General features: G+C 48.6%; 1 protein-coding gene across 7 annotated transcripts in view; it reads left to right on the top strand.

The window, feature by feature from the left end:
- Positions 1-2,824: 2,824 nt before the first annotated feature.
- CD44 (CD44 molecule (Indian blood group)) overlaps positions 2,825-21,323 on the top strand; it is an 86,315-nt gene continuing 67,816 nt past the window's right edge. For 6 of the 7 annotated variants that reach the window (XM_057748213.1, XM_057748212.1, XM_057748211.1 and 3 more), the window contains exon 1: positions 2,860-3,061. In XM_057748213.1, the coding sequence (XP_057604196.1) occupies positions 2,995-3,061 (67 nt within the window). In that variant the 5' untranslated portion in view covers positions 2,860-2,994. Of the gene's footprint in view, positions 3,062-21,323 lie in introns of all 7 variants that reach the window. The other variant, XM_057748214.1, reaches the window with a different exon arrangement.

Raw genomic sequence — 21,323 nt, 5'->3', positions numbered from 1 at the left:
ATTGTTTACTGCACAAGCACAGAAAGGACCAGGGTTCAAGATGACCTACTCTAGTGGTTTTCCCTTTTTTTGTTTAAAGTAACATCCTTTGTCAAAATGAAATCGCATTTCATTTTGTGAGTGGGACTCCTGAGGCTGTGATGGGAACAGCCTCATGGGGGGAGGAACAGCCCACGCCTAAGCCTTAGCTTTGACCTCTGTGTTTCTAAGGGGTCTCCAAAGAACCATCTAGTTCCAAGCATCAGAAAGACAAACATTGTTTCTAGTATTTCTAATGAACATAAATACCCATGCCACTGTTCCTCCCCTCCAAAAAAAGAAAGCTGAAACCCTCTGGAAGTGACACGAGATGGCCAAGGCCATCCCTTGTCCAGTGTTCTTTCCATGGAACTCACCAGGGCTGGTTTCTTGGGTGGTTAGAGCCTGAAGTTCTGCCTGCAAGCCAGTTTGCCCCCATTTGCTGCAAAAAAGTGTCCTCTTGGTCACATACAGCAGCAGGGCCAACTCTGCCACTACTGGTTGCATTTATCAACGTGCCTGCTGATGAGGTGGGGCTCAGAGGCACTGTCTTTGTTTCAGACAGGCCGCTTGGTGAGTCACGGAATGCCAGCTACTGAGTGGTTGGGGAGTAGTAGGTCCAGTGATTTTTCAATCCCAACACTCTCCCTGAAAATGCAAGAGGAGCAGCTTATAGCTAAGCAGACTCTCCCCAACTCAAAAACTTACACTGAACTAGATAGTGTTTGTTATCGGCTAAATGTTTATCTTCCCTGCAAATTCGTATGTTGAAATCTTAACCCCCAGTGTGAGGGTATTAGGAGGCAGGGCCTTTGAGAGGTAATTAGGTCATGTGAGTGGAGCTCTCATGAATAGGATTAGTGCCTTTATAAGAAGAGACACACAAGAGAGCCCGTTCTTCTCGCTCTCTCTCTCCCTCCATCCCCCTCTCTCCCTCTTGTGAGGACAGAAGACAGAGAAGGTGACTATCTGCAGACCAGAAGAGTGGGGATGGACCAGAAATGGACCATGTTGGCACCTTGATCTTGGACTTCTCAGCCTCCAGAACTGTGAGAAATAAATTTCTGTTGTTTAAGCCACTCAGTCTATAGGATTTTGTTATAGCAGCCTGAACTAAAACAGCCATGATGACTGCACAATTTTGTGACTGTATGAAATGCTACCTAATGGCTAAGATGTTAAATTTTATGTTAGACGTATTTTAGTACAACAACAACAACAACAGCACCAATAAACTTACATTGGCTCCCTACTTCTCAAGCGCAAACTTCCTAGTATAATTTACAAACTGGCCCCTGCTTAACCCCCCAGCCTCACATCCTGCTCTCCCCCCTCAACCTCATCATCTGATCAAATGTTCCAATTGCTCTCCAAAATCAAAAGGGGATTACTTTCCCTTGGAAATTCTGGCAAGGCTCCTTCAGCGTCTTGTCACAGTTACTGGTAACCACTCTCATTTGCTGTGTCTCACCAGGCAAGAATCCCATTCAGATTTACTTTCAGTAGTCCACATTAACAATAAATACTGCTTTTGCTTTTCAAATATTAAATCACAATGTTACACATAGATATGAAATTATGACGCAAAGTAAGGTTTTTCAAACTCAAAATGCCTCTGTTGAAGAATATGACAATCTTCTTCCTTTTTTGAGATTTGACGAGTAGGATAGATGGGGGCAAGTGGATTAACGTTTGTGTAGGTAGGAGTATAAATGGAAGCAAGAAAGAAGGGATAGATGTGTGGGTGGGTGAGAGGACAGATAAAATGATGAATAGATATGTGGATGATGGATGGATAGATGGATGGGTGGATGGATGGATGACGGATGATGGATGAATACATGTATGAAAAGACATGGGGGTGGATGGATGGAGAAGAGGATAGTGTATAGATGGATGTGGATTTACAAAAAGATGTGAAAAGATTAAGAATAGACAGAGGAGAAGTTGCATGGGAGGGTGGTTGGAAGAATATGTGGTTGGATGGATGGATAGATGAAAGGATGTGTGGTTGGATAAATGGATGGACAGGTGCATACGGGATGGACAGGAGGATGGATAGATGTGTGAGCCCTGGAGGGATGTAAGGGAAGATGGGTAGATAGATGACTCAGTGGATGGAAGGATGTTTGGGAGGATGAATGAGAGTGTGAACGAGCAGATGGATGAATGGGTGGGTGGAATCCAGGTGCCAGCCTGGCACTGGAAGATAACACACAGGTCAGTGGAACCAAATACCAGCCCCATGGCTGGCTATCATTAGTTTTCTCTGAGCAGTCCTGATAGGAATCAAAACTCCACCTAAGGCATGTGGACTTCCTTCTCTTTCAAGGGAAGAAGAATGAGCTCTTCCTCTCGCCCCTGGGAAGAATCGCAAGCTCCCCACCCGAGGCAGGGAAAAACCACTCTCTCCAGCTCCTCTCCCAGAATATCCAGCTCCCTGTGAAACTCAGAGAGAAGACTTCCCCTGCCAGAGTCAAACTGAAACCTAGCGGAGAGGAGAGGCCAGAGGCTGAACCCAACGGGGCGAGGTTTCAGGACTCAGTCATTCCCTCCTGCGTCCCGAGGCTGGGCTCCCAGACGCGGGGAGAGGAAAGCCGGTGCGTCCCGGGCGCACGGGGACCCCGCGGCCCTCCGGGCGCCGGCCCGGGCACCCCCGCTTTACCTTCTCCGAGGAGAACGGGGCGGGGGCGGAGGGGCCAGCGCCGAGGAGAGCTGGTACGGCTTTAAACTTCTGCCTGCTGCTTAGTCACAGCCCCCTCGCTTGGGTGTGTCCTCGCTCGCTCCCTCCCTCCCTCTTAGGTCACCCTCTCAGCCCTCGAATAAAAACTGCACCCAACTTCCGAGGCGCCCTCATTGCCAGCCGGACCCCAGCCTCCGACAGGTTCGGGCGCCCCGCTCGCCCCGCGCTCCGCCGGCCCCCAGCGCCCGGCCCCTCCGGCTCCACTCGCTTGCTTTCCCGGTCGCTCCGACGCCATGGACACGTTTTGGTGGCGCGCAGCCTGGGGACTCTGCCTCGTGCAGCTGAGCCTGGCGCAGATCGGTGAGTGCCCGCCGGGGCGGCGGGAGGGAGTGGCCGGAGTGGCCGGGACCCAGCCGGCAGCCGCGCGGGCTGAGTTGGCCTGGGGGGCCGGAGTCAAGTGGGCGGCGAGCGGCTGGGATTTGGGGAAGGGGAGCAGCGCGAGGATCTGCGCCGAGCTCTTGGAGAGCCTGTCGGTGGGAAGCACCGTTTTGTGGAGAGGAAGAGAGAAAGAGCGAAGACAACTTTGCAGGGCAGGCTGCCGGCGCGCAGTTTTGGGTGAGGTTGTTGGAGCCGGAGGAGCACAAGGCAGAAAGTAACTGTACTCCTGGGTGCGCGCAGCCCGTGTCTGGACTAACAGGCTCTTGTGCCCGAGGGCGCTTGAAGCCTGGCTGGGCTGTGGCCGGGCAGGGCAGAGCTGGGCAGGGCAGAGCTGCGCAGGGCAGGGACAGGGCTGTTAGCGAGGTGGCCGTAGAGGTGGGCACAGTTGCCATTGTGTGAGAGCTGGTGGCTTTCCAGAAAGGGGTCCTGGGTTCCTGCGACTCCCCCACTGTGGCTGGGTTCCAAAGCTCTTACACTTGGCACCAGTCACCAAGGATCTTCACGTGTGCGGGAACTTGAACCAGCTCTATGGCTAGGTTCTGGGTCACCACGAGGTGCCAGCCTGGGGCAGGGAGTATGAGTAGGAGAGGCAGTGGCTGGGCCAGCTTCTTCATCCTTGCGACCTCCTGCTTCTGCCAGTTAAGGGAAATCCAGACAGTAGTGTGGCTCCTATACCCTGCCTGGCAGCCTCGGAGCAGGAAGCGGAACCTGGGCTTCTGGATGGCATCAGGAATCCTGGAGTTAGGCTGCCAATAGCCCATCCCAACAGGGTCTGTGCCTTTTGGGGGCTGCGGAGGCCAGTGGCTGCGTGTGAGGTATTCTGGCGAGGCTGAACTCCAAGCATTCCTTTCCTTTGTCTATATATGTACAGATAATTACACGGCTGATTTGCTTATCACTAGCAAAATTAATTTTTCTTTTAAGAAGTGCCAGCTGGGTCATTAAGACAGCTCAACCTATGGTTAATTCCACTCAGCAAGTATTTATTAAACCCAGCTCTGGGGGTACCAAGAAACTAAAAGACAAAATCCAACCTGGGTCCTTTAGACTGAGGATAAGTAGGAATCTGGGATTTAGATTCCCGAAACAGAAAAAATAATAATTAATAATAATTATTAATAGTAATAGGAATGACAGCACTAGCCACCATTTATTCTACACTTTGGCTGCACCAGGCACTGTGCTAAGTTGTTTACATGCGTTATCTCATTTTACCCTCTCGATGGCCCAGTGAGAAGTGTCGTGTTGTTAGCCCTGTTTTACAGGAAGGAAACAAACTGAAACTCAGAGAGGTTAAGTGATTTGCCGGTGTTTGCACTGCCAAGAGGATTGGTGCTCGTGTGAACCAGGCGCCTTAGCCTGTTGCTCAGCCAGAATACATCAAGCTGTACGTGTGGCATGGACAAACTCGGAAAGGATTTTATGGAAGGAAGGGTCATGGCGGACCAGAGGCCTTAGAGGAGGTTTCCAAAGGGAACTGGAGCTCCAAGGAGTCTTGAAAGGCAGAAACACTTGGGCTGGGAGAGAAGCGGGAACGATGTCAGGGAGAGCCGTGAGCTTGGCCTCGGGGAAGAGGGGCCAGGCTGATGTCTCATGGCCTCTAGGGAAGTTTATTTGTATGTTTACCTTCCTGTGACATCTTCTGCTTTGGTTCTGAGGATTCTGACTCGCCGCCCCCTTCCGTCCTGTAGCCTTGATTCTTCTAGGGCCCCATCCCCCAATCTTTGGCACGGTGCTGACCCTTCAAGTTCCCCCTGAGACCAGCGGGCTCACTCCCGCCCCGTGTTTCCATGGTCCCTTTGGGCAGTGTCATTTGGAGGAAGCACAAAAAAGTGCCGGTAGCAATAACTCCCTGGGCCTGGGCTTTCACGTACTCATAAAGCTGTTTGGAAGGAACCGAGACATGGAAAGGAGATGTGACTTACCAGCAGGCTCAGGCTAGGCAAGCAGAGAGGGGAAGGAGAGAGAGGAGGCAGGGAGGTTCTGCTGTTGACAAGGCTTTGGGGAGGAAGAAAGTGTCCAGTCTTCATACTGGAAAGCAAGAAGTAGAGACGTGCCCAAATGCCGTTAGGCAGCGTTGGACCCAGACTCTCTAAGTTGGAGAGCAGATATCTCGAACTAGGTGTCACATGTGGAAGGAAGAAAGTGGCCCTGGGTAGAGGGCAGTGGGGTGAGCCCTCCATACCTCTCCGCCTCCTTTTCTCTCTGGGTGAGAGGTCTTTGCTAGGGAGTTGCGCTCCTGGTGTTTAGAAAGAGGGGTGCACCTGAGAGCTCTGGAGCTTGGGGGTGGCGGGCACCCTTCTGAGCCCTCTGAGCATTAGAGACCCCTATTTCTGGGAGTTAGAGCTTTGGCTGCGTTTTCCCAGGTGAAGAAGCAAGGAAGCAGACCTCCACCACCGCCGAGGTTAGTTAGCATCAATTAATTCAGTTGTACCTCCAAAGCACCATTGACATCTTACTTCCTGCAAAGGCATGGTGCCAAGTAGGTGTGTTTGAGGCTAGCAGCCAGTAGGAAAAGTTTCCGTCCTTTTTCCAAATTGCGCCACGCGGGAGAGGATGCTGGGCAGCATGAAACTCTTAGTCGGTGACACGTCCCCTTCCACTCATTCAAGGAATATTTCTTGACTCAGACATGGGGACTCCAAGGATCATTTAGAAAAACCCTTTCTTTTCCCCAAGGAAAGAACAGATCCCAAAAGAGAGAGAAAGGTGATTTCCCCTCTCTCAGGCAGAATGTTAGTGCAGAACGCTTTCCAAACCTCACGTCCCTGAAATACCTCAATCCTCAAGGACAGTAATGAGCCCCACCGCTACTCCCTGCGGTGGGTGGGGAGAGTGTGGTCTACTGATGTAGCAATGTTTGTTTCATGCCTGAAACGCTGTCCTAAACATGCATTACAATTCTGCGTTTTCCTCCACGATATACCAAGGTTGAGTTTAATATAAGAACAGCAGTGTATTCCGTATCATCAAGTGAAAGTTGCTGCTTGGGGAAGAGTCTCTGTACTCTCCAGGAGTGTTGTTGGATCCCTCCCAGTTAGGAGCGCCCCAGCTTTAAAAGCCTGACACTCTGCTGCTCTGCGAAGTAGGATCCTAAGTCCCCAGGAAATACCATTTACTGAGCACTGACTCCGTGCTAGGCATTCAGCCAAGGGCTGCGAATAGGTTATCCTATATAAGCTTCACAAGAGCCCTATGTACGTTTAGCAATCTTTTCATTCCATTTTCTAGATAAAGAAATTGAGGCTCAGGGACATGGCCTGACTTGCCCGAGGACACACAACTAGTGAGTGGTGGAGTTGGGTGCCCTGTTGTCTAACACATCCCTCATGTTAGACTCTAATGCCTGGGTTCCTTGGACTCACTACTTTGCCTCCGGTGGACTTTGGAATTTGTGTGAAGCCAGCCAACATGAAGACTGGGATGTGTGGCTTTCCTTTCCCCCGGCAGGCTGAGGACTCTTGGCTGCCCTAGCCTGTCTCTCCCCAGGCCTGGCCACAGCTGTCAAAAGATGCCAGCCTATTATGTTACTAAAATAAGTCAATTCCCTTATCAGAGTCCAGCTGCCCTTCTAGACATGCTCTCATTTGCCAGCTTGGAAAAAAAGGGAGAGGCTGTTCCTTGTCTAAGAGACAAGTCAGGGCAAGGCTTCTACCTGGAAATTAAGAAAGGGGCCCTGAAGAGGCTCTGACCCTGCGAGCATTCTGGGTGCAATGATCCAGGAAGGCCCCTCATCCTGTGCTCAGTGGAAACCCTCAGCGTTTAGCAGGCTGTGGGTGACCCAGTGAGGGAGAGTCTTGAGGACCCCAGTGACGCGCTAACATGCTTCTCTAGAAGAGTCAAGGATCTTAACCGGAAAGTTATTGTGGGGCTCTAGGTGACACACCACCACTCAAGTGAGATTTCATTTCGGCCTTGGGTGTCAGACAGTTCCCGGTGGGCGTCCCTGTTGGAGAGGCAGTGGAGGGAGGGAAGCCGGTCTCCCCGACCTTCCATCCTGGCTGGGATGGGGGCTGAGATACGGGCTGCCGCTGTGTTTCCCCTGCACCTCCTTTTTAGCTGACTCCACCCAGAGCCTGAAAGGGAAGTAGGTCTTGTGAAAGAATGAACTGAAGCAGGTGGCAGATGCCGCCAAACAAAGTGCAGTTCTCAAAGGGGATCTTTTCTGCCTCAGAGAGAAATTCTGGGGGTTTGCACAGCCAGAAGCTGATGACTCAGTTTCCTTTGTGTCCCTACTTGAATGGGAAGCACACAAGTGTTCTTTAGAATCACTAGAGGAGGCTGATGCCTCTGACTTAAATTGGAACCACACGCTTCACTCCCTTAGCCAGCTGACATTTTTCTTAAAAAGTGCTCTCCCCCGAAGCTGGCCAGCAAGGGTTTGGGAAGCCAGCCCAATTTTCCAGAGTAAGGAAGGGGTGTTTTCTTTGTGGTTGTGGAGTCTGACTTGGCATGGACACGGTGGTTGGGTACTCCAGATTTTCCAGGAGTGTCAGGATTTCAAATATGCAGATACTTTATCAACTGAAGCTTAGTGTATATTTTGACTAAATATTTATATATTTTTCTACAAATGAGTGTATGGCTTTGTGTGATTAGAAGTCAGAAACTTGCATGTATATTTGCACAAATGAAAATCACATCTGTACAACTGAATCCATCTAGTATCCAATGAAATTGATACTTGGTTCAGAAAATGTGTGCTTTTGGAAAGGTACATTGATATTCCTCTGTTCTCCATTTTTTGATCACTCCAATATGTGAAATACCAAGAAAAGCTACATAGAGGGTTTTTGCTTACTAGGTGTGGACATACACATGCTGTATGTGTGGGTGTGCCTGTAGGTATATATGCATATGTGTCTACACGTATATACCTCTAGGTATATATACACTTGAACACGTCTCTATACGTGTCTACACATCTGAACTCATGTCTACCCACATAATGTGTGGGTATTGCTGGTCAATCCTTAAGCATTTATAAGGTGTCTTCTGTGGGTGCCCTGCTCTTTTGGGTACTACAGGGGGATTAAGTGTATGAGATGTGGGACTTCTATCCAAGAACCGTATGGTTCTACACATGTAAGACAGTACCATTGAGTGACAGCCTGGCCGTCTGAGATCATAAGGCTAACAGCCTTGCCAAGCTGAGGCATAGCTAGGAGGGCTGGGGGACCATGATGGGAGGAGGGGGCAGTGTGGACAGGCAGGGATTTGAATATCTGAAGAAGAGGGAGTGAGCTAGGGGCATGTATATTTCTGTTACCCTGCTGTTAATTTACCTACTCGCGAGCAAGTTCATTAACTGGACAGTACATCCAACAAACGTTCGTGCACTCGCTGCCTATTTGGTGTGCCCAGTGGTTAGGTCCTGACAGCTCATGGGCAGCAGGACGCAGTCCTCGCTCCTGAGCAGTTCATGGTCTAGCGTAGGGTTTCCTGGGTAACGGCTGACGGTGTATCTCTGGATTCCATGCCCTAGATTCTGGTAGTGCAACACGCACCCCCAAGTTGTGACAACCAATACTGCCTCCAGGCATGGCCAAGTGGCGGGAGGGGGTGTCAAAGTCACCCCCAGTTGAGAATCCCTGGTGTCCCTGGATGGTGGCCAACTTCCTCTCGGACAAGGAGGCATCTGGTTCCCATAGGTCCCTGGTGGATTAGCCTAAAAGCTGCACAGGAAAATCAAGATAAATAAGCGTATTTGGGGCCAAGGGGTGCTAATGACGTTCACACGTCTCATTGGAGGAAAACCCCAAGCCAAAACGATCTTCTCTTATCTCTCTTCTGCAATGCATTGGGGGGGCCCCTGACATCAGGGATAGAATCGCATTCATTTTCATGGTCCCAGATCTCAGTCCTGGCCCACAGTTGTTACCAGTAACTGTTGAAATGAAATGAATATCTAGAATATAGAAATGACTACATGCATATATTTGATAGCACGCTAGACAGTCTACCTAAGATGCAGATGCGTTTATCTGTGTATGATAACAGTGGTGATGGCTGCCTTGTTCGGGACAGGGCTAGACAGGCGCTTGGCCGGCCAGCTGCCCATCACAGGGCTCACGTTTGGTTTGCCCAAACAGGGAGATCGCCTGTCTGTTTGTGGCTTTGGTGGCTGCTTGCTGTGGCTGGGGATGTCCGTCTAAGGACAGGGTGACTCACTTCGTGGGCCGAGAAGGGAGTGGGAGCCAGGCAGGATGATGACATCAATCCCCAAATTGAAGCCTCAAAATAAAACAGTCCCGAGCAGCGGCCCACTTGGACCTCTGGTTATGTGGGAGATGCTGATCTAAGGTTGGACTCTTTGGGTGAGAGGCCCACACCCTCCCTTCTGACCCCCTGCACCTGCTTCTGGAAGGTGGTGGCAGCTGGGAGAGAAGCAGAAGTACTTCCCAGAAGTGCTTGCCTTCTCTGTGGGTCTCCTGCAGCTGCTAAAGGTCTCCAGGGAAGCCTGACGTCTGATGTAGAGGCAAACCGTGCATCCTCTCCATGGAGCTTGACACCTGTGAAGTTGCCCACACCTGGGGCAGGTCTTGCCTATCCATGGATCATCCACCCCACGAGGCTTGGGACAGGGAGTCAAAGCCAGGGTGACGGGTGGGTGCCCTGGGGGCATAGGACCTCGTGAAGCCAGATCTCCCTGAGTTTGGGGTGCACCGGCTGCTTGGGTGTGTCCTCCTGAGGCAAGTGTCCCTCCTGAGAGCAAGTGTGGGCAGACAGGTCCCAGGTGGGTGGGGAAGGGCTGAGTCACCAAGGAGGTGATTTGCAAAACTCAGGCCCCCAAAATCGTTCTCACGCCTTCAGCTTTTGAGAGTTCATTGCAAAACTCCAGGGAGAGAGAGAATTCACGCTGACCAGTAATCTTGAGCCTTTGCTGCGAGTCTCCTTGAGCTGTGCCTGAAAGTTCATCTTTCTAACCCTGAACCTTTCTTGAGAGTTAGGGTTCTTGTACCTTTTGTGGTTGTCTCTTTGCAGCTAGTTTTTTGTATTTGAGATACCATCACCGCCATCAGTAATAACAGCAAACAAAGAATGCTTCACCACGTGCTGGCATCATCCTGGTTGTTTCCTCTATACTAACTGGTTTCATCCATGCGCTAACCTTGGGAAGAAGTACTATTATTATCCCTCTTTTACAAATGAGAAAACCGAGGCATAGAGAATTTAAGTAACTTGCCCAAGGCCACAGAGCTGGTGAGTGATGGAGCTGGGATTCAAACCCAGGTGGTCTAGCTACGGGGTCCATGTTCTCGGTCACTGCATAGCTGTGCCTCCCTTGGTATATCAAGAAGTCAGGGCGCCCCAGAAACCCGAACAATGATACCTGCTAGTACGCTGGTTGTCTTCATAAACCCCTTTTAGGAATTCGAGGTGGGCAGGATCATAATATCCACAGAGCTGGTTTTGCTCTCCCTTTACACACACGATGTCAGAGGAGGGGGCTGGAGTGGCAAATATGAAGGAGAGAGAAGTTGTAACGGACACGTCTTCCCATGCATACTCGGAGCAGCTCATTCATTCTGATCCCAGGATAGAAGTTCTGCTTCCTTCTCTACAGGGTGGGGGCAGGGGTTGGGGAGAGGGTCGGGTTCAAAGGGATGGTGACTTGGGTTGTTTATTCGTGGTCACTTCAGTACTTGTCACCTGGATGCAGAATGACGTTACTCCATCATCTAGGACTTTGGGTCAGGACAGGATAAAGTTGGGAAAGGAGCCAATCAAATAGCAGCAAACGTGTTTGCCCTCAGCTTGGGGGTGCCAGGACCTTTTCTCCACCAGCTAGAATTGGTGAGGGGAAGAGGGGTCCTCTGAGAGTGAAGGCTGTCAGGAATCAGGCTATGCTCACCCTGGACAAAAGAAATTGAGCAAAAGCTAAAAGTGTGCCGCTGCACGTCCTCCCAGCTCCGGTGCAAACCAGTATCCTGGCTTCCGTTTGGCCCAACGGTGACCTTTGCATGGGTGGTGGGGGCTGGAGCCGGGGAGCGTGTCCTCTGGGTGCCCCGCCTGAGAAACGAGCCATCTGGGAAGGGAGGAGGCAAAGCCCCCTGAAGACATCTGACAGTCTGCAGGAAGGGACCTGGGCCTTTGGCCTGGGGGCGGAAGCTCATCACTGATCCCCCTGTGTTTCAATTTCAGTACATCTTTTTTGCACTTGAGCAGGTCTGCAGTGCCTTCTAGAAGAAACCACATACCAGTAGTGGATCTAGACAGTGTCTTTTTCTACTTCCTCTCTCAATGAGAACCCACCAAGATATTAGAGTGAGGATGATAAGATAAGGCCTCTTCACAAGTGTTCACCATTATGGAAATTGAGACGCTAGGGAGAAATTAACAGTTCCATGCAGCTCAGACCTGGCCTCCTGCCTCTGGCCTGGAAGGTCATTTCTACCCAGGCCCCTGGCTCCAAAAGTATTAAATGGCGTAAACACTATATGCCAGTCACAAACGTTGCCATTGTTGAATATGTCCAGTTCACGAAACAGATTTCAGCAGAGCTGAGCACCATCTTACAGTCTGCGGGAGGCCAGCTGCCGTCACTGAGTCACCAGTGAGTTTCAGGGCCACACTTCCCTGCAAGGGGAGGACAAGGGTACAGGTACCCCCCAGAGTGCTGGTCACACGGATGCAACTCCAAGTTTGGAAAGAAAAATAATACTGCCATAGAAATCTCCAGGTCCTCTTTGCCATGGGTCCTCTGTGAGGGAACTAGTTATCTCCCCAACGTCAGCCTCTGCGGTCAGGCACATCCCTCTAGACTTCCCAGTGACTTTTACTTCCCCCTGTTGTGCACTAGTTGTTTCTCCCTAATGACTCATAAAGCCCCCACAAGCATATTTCCACCTAAAAAGAATTTCAAGGGATGCCTCTGAGCTGCATTATGATGCTCTGTTCTCTTTCACAGGTGAGCATATAAGCTCCTTAGAGACAAGCTTATACTTTATGTACATTTATGTACAATTTTGTATCACTGTAGTGCCCCACTGTCAGTTCCTCAATTACAGTAGGTGTTCAATAAATATTGGCTGGCTGGCTGAATGAATGAAATTTCGAGACTTGGCTAGCAAAGACATCTTTATCATTTACCTTCTGTGATTTTCATAGGTTCTGGCTAATTTTTTAAATCTTTTTTTATCTTTCTGATCTATAGAAACCTTTTTATTATTTTTTTTCTAGCGGCTCATGTATTGATCCTCACGCCTCCTTGAAATCACTTTTCTCTGCATTCTCTCTAATTTGAGTGTATGCTTCTTCGAGTTTGACATGTCAGGCAAGGCGGAGGAAGTTTAGAGCTCACTGGGTTTTGTCCAGTAGACCAGGGATCTTGATTTCTTAGAAGTCTGTCTGCCTCTTGGCCCCAGCCCTGCCCTCCAAATCCGACCTCATGTAGAAAGAGCCCCAAGCCTCAAAATCATGTTCTCAGTGACACTCAGAGAAAAGTGACTCAGAGTTTTGGTCACTATGTAAAAAGAAGAAAAAGGGAGGAGTTGTTTCTTTCAATGGTTTAAAGACCTTCCATACCGAACCAGCTGTTTCGTGTGGCAGGATGGGACGGAGGCGGTTGGCTTTGGAGGAGGGCCCTGCGGAAGGAGGAAGGGCTGTTGATTCTGCTCCTGGCCCCTTAGGAGCAGCGTGAGCCCCAGCATTGCACCCATTAAGTGTCTAGAACAACGTTTAGCATGTAGTGTCGAGAGCTAAGTGTCCAGTACACAGAAGGTGCCTCCAGAAGAGAAATGATTATGTTTTAGTTCCTCTGTTACTGATTCACTATGCCATGCCAAACCAATCATTTTCCTCCTATTTGCCTCCCATTTTCCATGTGTGAGGTGACACAGCAGGACTGTAGTTGATCTGTGCAGTCCTTCCCAGGCCTTGTTTCTATAAACGCACCATTCTGCCGGCCCACGAGCACAGAAGCCTCATAAAACTTAATGGAAAGAATAACAGGACTATCATGCCGCTCCCCCGCCCCACCCCCAACACATAAAAGCGATGCCTGGTTTGTATTAAATGTCAGAAGTGAATTATTAATCCACACCAGAAACAACAAGCATATGGTCCCAGTTACACTGTAAACTCCAGTGGGCAAGAAGGACTCCTGGGCCAAGGTGCTTTGTTCAGAGGACGCCATCAAATCCTCCCGACTACTTGCAGGTGAGCAGATGAAGTTTAAGCCAGAGACGTTAGCAATTGGTGTCAGTCACACAGCGGAAACTGCAGGAAGCCATTGCTGGCATTAGCCACAGGATCCAGATGCAATATTCCTTGAATAAACATTGCTTCAAGAGGCCAGAGAAGTCAACGCCTGGAGAAGAGAAAACACTGTGTCCTTCACTCTCAAAGCTCCATGAACACAATGGATTTCTCAGCTTCCCTCAAGGGAACCCTGCAACATATTAGTGCAAAATGAACCCCAATATTCAGCCAAAGCAGTGCTTAGAGGGTGACCTCTAGTATCCTAGGATGGCCATGGGAATCTGAAAAAAGAAAGGCAAACAAAAACAAACAAACATATACATACCAAGGCACTGGGGCAAGGCAAACCTTTGAGAGGGTGTGTTGCTTCTTCTACAGAGAAACTTCCAGACTCCTAGTAAGATATTTATTTCTTTTTCATGAGACTAGAGAAGAGAAACTCTTCCTGCTCAGTTGGGGGGGGGTGGGAGAAAGAAAGAAAGGAAGGAAGAAAGAGAGAAAGAAAAAGAAAAAGGAAGTTATAAAGACTTCATTACTTAGGAGTTTGTCAAAGTGGTGGGTCAGAGACTAAAGGCACTGTTGGGGTCCGACCTTGTATCAGTCACTGAAATCCCTTTTCAGATCACAGTACATCCTAGGTGTGCCCATCATATCCACCTGGAATCCGCTGACCAGAAGTTGAAATACAACACAAGGATGGGTTCAGTTCTTCTGTCGTGGGCACTGTCTTCGGTGACTGCTGGGTACCTTTCAGTTATCTGTATCCCCAGTCAGTCCCCCAGACTCTGTTCTAGGAGAAGTGAGAATCACATGTGGCCAGCAGAGGCTCAGCATTTCTCCGTCTTAGTCACAGGTTGATTGTGGGCAAGATTCTTCCTCTAATGGTTGCCTCTGTTTCCCCAGTTGTAAAATAGGGATACACTCACCAATTCAATCAATGCACTAAAAACTATTGTGTGATTGGCTTTGTGGAAAGAAGTGAGGGAAGTAGAAGATCTAGTTTCTGTCCTCGGAGAGTTTACAGTTTGGCAAAAGAACAATTAAACAAGTGAAGTAATTGTACAAGAAAGCAGACATCTCTGTGAGCAGCAATTGTATAGGATGGCTTCATGGAAGGAGCAGAATTTGAGGATGAATTGAGCATGGAAAAGAAGATGGGCAGAGAGAGGAGAGCAACCCCAGGAAGTGTGAAGGATGAGCTGAAAGTTGAAAGTTGGGGAAATAAGTATGGCTTGATTGGGGTCAGGAGGGGGCTCCATCTGCTTGAATAAGAGAGGCCATGTTGAAGGACAGTGAGGGATGAGGTTGGACAGATTGCAGGTGATCAAGTAGCAGTGAGATCTATGAGATCCAGCTATTCTGCCCCAGAGACTTAGAAGTTCTCAAGACACCCTCTCTAGACAGTGCTAGACAGAGTTCAGATAAAGGCCAGTTCCAACATTGGTTGAGATAGAGCTGGCAACTTTTGGCAGCTTAAGAGAATCCCAAACTGACTCTACAGCAGGGCAGCAATAGCAAACAGATTTTAGCTCCCGTACCACTTCCCATTGATTACTAGAGGCTGTGCTAAGAAGCCAGACCTTGGCTCAGCCACAGAGAGTGCTGTGATCTGTTAGTGATGTCTGCCAAGGGCACAATATGGGGGATTTGACCCCTGGCCTCCCCTCCCCCCATATCACATGGACATCACCATAGTAGAGCAGTAGGCTTTTCTAGTCTGCCTTTCTGATAGTCTTGTGTAACTCTGGGAGTTTAGCCAGGTGAATCTGGTCAGGTAGCCATACCATAGACTCTGCCTCTTTCCAGAACTGTATAAATGCAGTCTCTTACCTAGAGGAGTTTGGTCACTTCAGCCTTCTCTTATAATTCATTCACACTCTGTCTTCCCATCACCCCAAGTGAAGTAAGATGCTGGGAGCCAGGAATCTCCTCCGTTTGAATCAGGGCCAGACTTCCTGGCAAAGGGCCCCTTCTCGCACCAGCTTCTCCATCTGCAAACTGAGAAGACAAAATGATTCCTCAGCCATGGGGGTGATGGGAGGCATAGCAAGCTCATGTGAGTTAAAGCCTTTGAAGATGAAAGGGTTGTGTGTGCAGGTTAATTACAACCTTTATCAGCCCCGGAGCCTCTGCGTTCTCAGCTGCCCCTGGGGCTCTTCCGTGCCTCCCCAAAGCAAACAGCAGCAGCATTCCACAGGCTGGCTCTGCTGGGTCCTCCAGCAGCATCCAAGTCAAGAAGGCTGGATTCTGAACTGAGGCTGGTCAGCCCACTCTGCGCCCCGTTCAAGTTTCCCACTGTTCATCCCCAAGGGAAAAAGCAAGCTCACTACCTGGGCAGGTAAGATAAGATAGAACCAAGGTTTAAACAAAAGGCTCCAACAAGAGTCTACTAGAAACAGCCCCTGGGTGAGATTAGGACACTCTGCTCTAATTCCCACCATGTCAAAGCCTAATTGTGTGACCTTGGGCTACTGGCTTTATCTGTCTAATGCTTCAATACACTGTGAGAACCACCCAGGGATAATAATCCGTCTGCCTCCCTGAGACCTCTGCACCTTTGCCTGCTGGTGTGAAAGTGTTTTGTGCTGGTAGGCAGAAGCACGTGGTATAGACCTACAAGGTTCTGTTATTACCTGAAGTCACGTTCACCTTTATCTCCGGCTCCTGTTGCTGGTTGAACCCCGTCATTGAAATTGTATTCTTTGGAATGTTCACCCGTCTCCTCCGAGCTGCCATCCTCTCCTGGGCAGGTGCTTATCTAGGGGGCCCTGGTATGCGCTCAGGTTCTTGGTCCTGCCATTTCCGGAGGCAGGTGGATGCGGCCAGCCTACAGGGGACTGGGGTGCCCTGCCAAGCTGAATCACAATGCCCTTGCTGGGTAATTCAGTAAAAGTGCTGGAGGCAGAGGTGGGAGGGTTTTCTGATGTTTTGCTAGGGCTTAGAATGTGCAAGGCTGAGCTGGGTCCCTATAACAGCACCAAAGTGTGGCTCCAAAGAGGGAAAAGAGGAGAAAGGGAGAAAGGGCCCTACGTGAGAATTATTGCGAGCTGATGACACAAAGCCAATGATGATGGCATGTCAGGATGGGGAAAGGTGCTAGAAATTACGTAGCACACATGTTTCATTGGATAAATAAGAGAAGGATGTCTCGAAGACTGCATGTGACTTGCCCAAGGTCACACAACTACTTAGAGTCAAAACTCTGGTCTCTGACGCTCAATTCCGTACCTTTTCCTTTTCGTACTTCAAGAGGATAGAGGAAAGGGCACTCAGCAGGAGGACAATAGCTGACCAGGGCAAGAAGACTTGGAGTGACAGAGAGGAAGATAAAATGGTCCTGGGTTTTGGGGTTTTTCTGTGTGTGTGGCACAGTGGGAAACAGTGTAGGTGTTTACACTCTTCTGGGGCCTTCATTGTACTTGGATCTGGTTTGCTGGGTCGTATCTTGTACATCCATACTTGGTGTGCGTTTTGATCCTTTTTGACTCAATGAGCCCTTGGAAACCAGAAGGCCCTGCATAACCTGGCATTGCTCTTGCCCAGCCTCTCTGAGCAATCAGTGGTTTCCAAATGAGCCATGTGTTCACTGAACGCATATATATTGAATACCAACATGGGCCAGGCACTCTGCCAGGTGCTGGGAATGTAACTTTAAACAAGAGTGGCATAGCTTCCGCTCTGACGAAACTTTCGATCTATCTGGGAAGACACAGTAAACAACTAATTTGCCCTTATTTAATTTAGTTTGTGGTCAGAGATAGGAAGGAGAAGCAGGAGCTCATGAGAGCTTGTAGCAGGGAGACTTCATCAGATCTAGAGCCTCAGGGAAGGCTTCTCAAGACTTCTCAAGGATGAGTAGCAGTGACTATGTTTGCAGGATCCCCACAGTTCCTTGGGGGGCCTACTTGTTGGACTTTTCAACCCCACCAGCTCTCAGGACCAGGGGACAGTTTGGTGGGTGGGATCAAAGCTCCTCGTAGCAACTCTAGCCAAGGCAGCTCCTGTTCTGGCTGCCTCACACGTGGGTCATCTGAGTAAGAGAGCCAGGAAAGAAAGTTCTATTCCTCAAAGTTTCTGAAAACAACTGGTTTATCCTGTCTGCCCTGCAATAGACAGTGGTGGGAAGAGAACCATGGGAACCTCCAAGCTGACTCAGACTTTTAGAAGCACGTGTTGGGGGAGCAAAGGAACCCAAACTCTGGGAAACAAAAGGTGTCATTTTTCCATGGGAGAAAGATTCATAATTTACTTAGGAATCTTGAGCATTAAGCCTTGGTGTAAGGTCAAATTTGGTCCATTTTATTGGAAGTTTCTTGGTCTTGTGTTGAGCACTTTGGTGGGTAGAGCCCAGTGTCTGATTGATGTGTACGAAGGGGGAGGTTTATAGGATGACTTCCAGCAGCCTTGCAGGTGCATCTACTGGGTCCAGGCAGGAGGAGCAGGCATGAGCCCTGGGATTCAGACGTCCCAGCATTTGACTACAAGGGTGGTAACTACTTGGAGATGACCAGAGTGGGCTCTATCAGGAGAGTGAGATAGATGTGATGAGAAAAAAGCAAAACCAAAAACCCCCACAAAACATCACTTAGGATGCTTGCAGATAAAAGCGCAGATAATAATAATCGTATTTATCAGTTGGTAGAGCAGAGGCACCAGCAATCCAAATGGTCAGTCATAAACAACTGTGTCGTATAAACAAGAACGGATTCACGGTTCCACCCCCCACCCCCACCCCACCCGGTCCCAACGATGATGATAACATCTTTCCCTTTTATTCAGATGTGCTTTCTTGGGTTGGAGAGATAAGGGTGGAGTTACAGCTATCATGATTGAACATAAAACACAACCCATCTATGCATTCGACCATAATGTGTGCCCCCCCGCCCCCCGGCCATGTAATTATTATCTGTTACCTATCTCTTGGTATACCCATTGCGGTCCGCTGGGTATCTCTGTAAGTAACAGAAGAATCAACCCTCATAAAACATTATCTCCCACAACAACAAGTATAGAAGTAGGATGATTCCAGAAGCTCAATGATGTTATCAAAGACCCAGTTTTCTTCCAGCTTCCCACTCTGCCCCATCGCAGTGCCTTCCTATAGGTTAGCCTCCTTCATGATCCCAAATTGACTCCCACAGTTCCAGGCATCCTATGGAAAAAAAAAAAAAATCATTAACCAGCACCAGAAGAAGGAATGCTTATTCATAAACATCTCTCCTAAAAAAATGGAGGAACAGCTTTTCTAGAAGTTCTTAATTGCCTTTCCTTTACTTCTCATTGGAAGAATGGGGTCCCATTCCCTGGAAGGTCCACACTGAACCAATCACTGGCAAGGAGAACTCTGACCACAGTGCTTGACCTCGACCAGTCATGATCCACCTACTGGAGCTGGGAGTGGGGGCCTCACCTCCCCTGAAGCACAAGTTTGAGATTTTGAACAAAATCGGGTTCAATCAGAAGAATTTTGTTGCATTGGTAACAATGTCTGTTATAGTGAGTAAGGTCCTAAAGGGAGTCTACACAGCTGGTAGAGTTGTCATTTGGGATTCTATGTAGGCAAAAGAAAAAAGGCAAAGCCAAGTTCTTGTGTTTCTAAGCCACGCCCTGAACCTTATGCCAAGAAGACACCTCGCGGACAGAGTTCACATGGGGGACACACTGCAGTTTGAGGCTTAGATGGTCTGGGTTTATACGCAATCACAATAGCTATAACTTTATCCTTTTCTCTCTCCAATAAAAGCATATCAGGGAATAACCTTCAATCTGTTATAATTTACGAGAAATAGCCTGTCGTTTGCACACTTGAGCACTTTATTACTAGGAAGTCATCATCGCAACCCCTCTCCCCACTGCTGGAGCTACATCACGCCTGAGGACCACGAGTCCATAGTGACCCATTTAAAAAGGATTACTGTGACCTTGGAAGACCATCTCTTCCTGTAAATTATGAGATGATGACCCCCAAGGGAGAGAGGCTGCTTCCCTTTTCAAAAACTGCACTCCTGGAGCGTTTTAATGTGTGTGCAGTGTTTTCAGCTCCATTATCTAATCCAGCCCTGAAGTGTTTTCAGCTCCATTATCTAATCCAGCCCTGAAGTGTTTTCAGCTCCATTATGTAATCCAGCCCTCAGCATCAACTTCGTGGTTAGCATTCCTACACTCGCGCGTAGAGGAGAGAAGTTTAATGACTTTCCCAGGGCATGCAGCTAATTAGCGCAGATTCAGGATTTGAACCCTCACTTTCTACTGCCAGAGTTGATGTCCATGTCACCATACTATGTTGGCTCCCAATGGGTCTGACTGGCTTCCAGGGAGTCTAGAATTGACTATTGAATTTTATATTAACAATTACTCTTTCATAAGCAGGAAAACTCCTTTGTAATAGTTTCTTTGAGTCCAAAGCTCAAGGGCCCAACATCTTAACATTTTAATAAGCCCAAAGAGGGACAGGTGGGTTTTCTGGGCCAGTCCCCTGCCTTCATGTGGTTAGCGCATGAATCTAACAGAGAGGGAAACTCAGGATTTTTAAATTGGTTTCCCATGCCTTTTTATCAGTTAAATATCATTGAAGGATTTATAATGACTGAATCCAGGGAAGAGGATGTATAATGTTGACCTCAAGCATGTGATTGTTTCTTACACAGGAAGGGGGCCTCTTCTTCTCAAAAACTGATAGTGAAAGAGCCAGAGGAAATGGATTCTATCAAACTGAAATGATTTATGCTTTATTTTGAGGGTAAATTTCCTGACTGTGAGGGCTGCTGAGCCTGGCCGGCTAATTCCCAGCCCATCCTTCAGTTCTCAGCTGAAATGGCATTGCCTCGGGCAGGCATCTCTGGGGGACAGCAAAGGTCTTGGGAAGGAAAGGCTTCCCTTTAGACTAAGTGCTCAGCAGCTTGTGCTTCTGTTCCAACATTCATTGTGCTGTGTTGTTGACTTGTTGAGTGTCTGTCTTCTCCCCTAGACCAGGATCTCCATTGGGACAGCAACCTTGCCAACCTTTTTCAATGCCCTGGTCCCGGTGCCTAGCACAGTGCCCATGCGGGCATTGAATGAAATCTTGTTGAATGAATAAACTTGGGATTGATCTTCTCTTTTCTGAAGGCCTGTGTCCACTTTAATGTTTGATTGGATTTGTGGGATTGTGGCTTACCATGGTGGAGTCAGTCTGTGATGTCCAAAACAAAATAAAAAACACAACTTTATGTGTACATGTATCCATGTATCTATCATCTATCTATCATCTATCTATCTATCTATCTATCTATCATCTATCTATATCTATCATCTATCATCTACTTATCTATCATCTATCATCTTTCTATCTATCCATGCATGTATCTATCATCTATGTCTGTCTGTCTACTTACCTACCAACCTACCTACCTACCTACCTATATCTGTGTATTGGAATAAGAGGCAAGTCTTGAAAAGCAAATGAGAGGCAGCAAGCCCACCATATCTTTTCTCCTCCCTTTATGGCTATGTACCACCCCAATTTCCATTCCTCTTCCTTGGCTGGCATCACCTAAGAAACAATCTCTTCCATGGATTCCTGCAAAGGCACCAAACAGAGATTGACCATTCAGGATGGATGTAGAAGACAAGGAGGAAACATGTTCTGCTGAGGGATAGGAGAGACGGGGCAAGGTTTGGGGAAGCAAGCCTTGGATATTCTATCTAGTCTCTTCTCACTGCGGGCAGAGGGAGGGGCTCCCTTTTGGAACATGTTTGGGGCAGCTCTCTTTCCTTTCAAACAAGCACCATCAGATAATCTCCAGCCTTCCTTAAGGACTGTTTCTCAGAGTAGAGGAAAGGTACCCTGGTATCTGTTTGAGCTTCCTGTTCTTTGTGTTGTTTGGAAGGCTAAAGTCAGCAGCTACGTCTGTATTTTGCAATGTTGAAAGCTTTGGAAAACTCATCTAGTTTCTTCTCCAAATGAGCTTCCCAGACTCCCTGGAAGACATTTAGAAACAGG

This window comes from Hippopotamus amphibius, chromosome 9 (genome assembly GCF_030028045.1).
Source record: "Hippopotamus amphibius kiboko isolate mHipAmp2 chromosome 9, mHipAmp2.hap2, whole genome shotgun sequence".
Lineage (NCBI taxonomy): Eukaryota > Metazoa > Chordata > Mammalia > Artiodactyla > Hippopotamidae > Hippopotamus > Hippopotamus amphibius.
The sequence above is the reverse complement of the archived record's forward strand: the minus strand, read 5'-3'. Positions and strand labels throughout refer to the sequence as shown.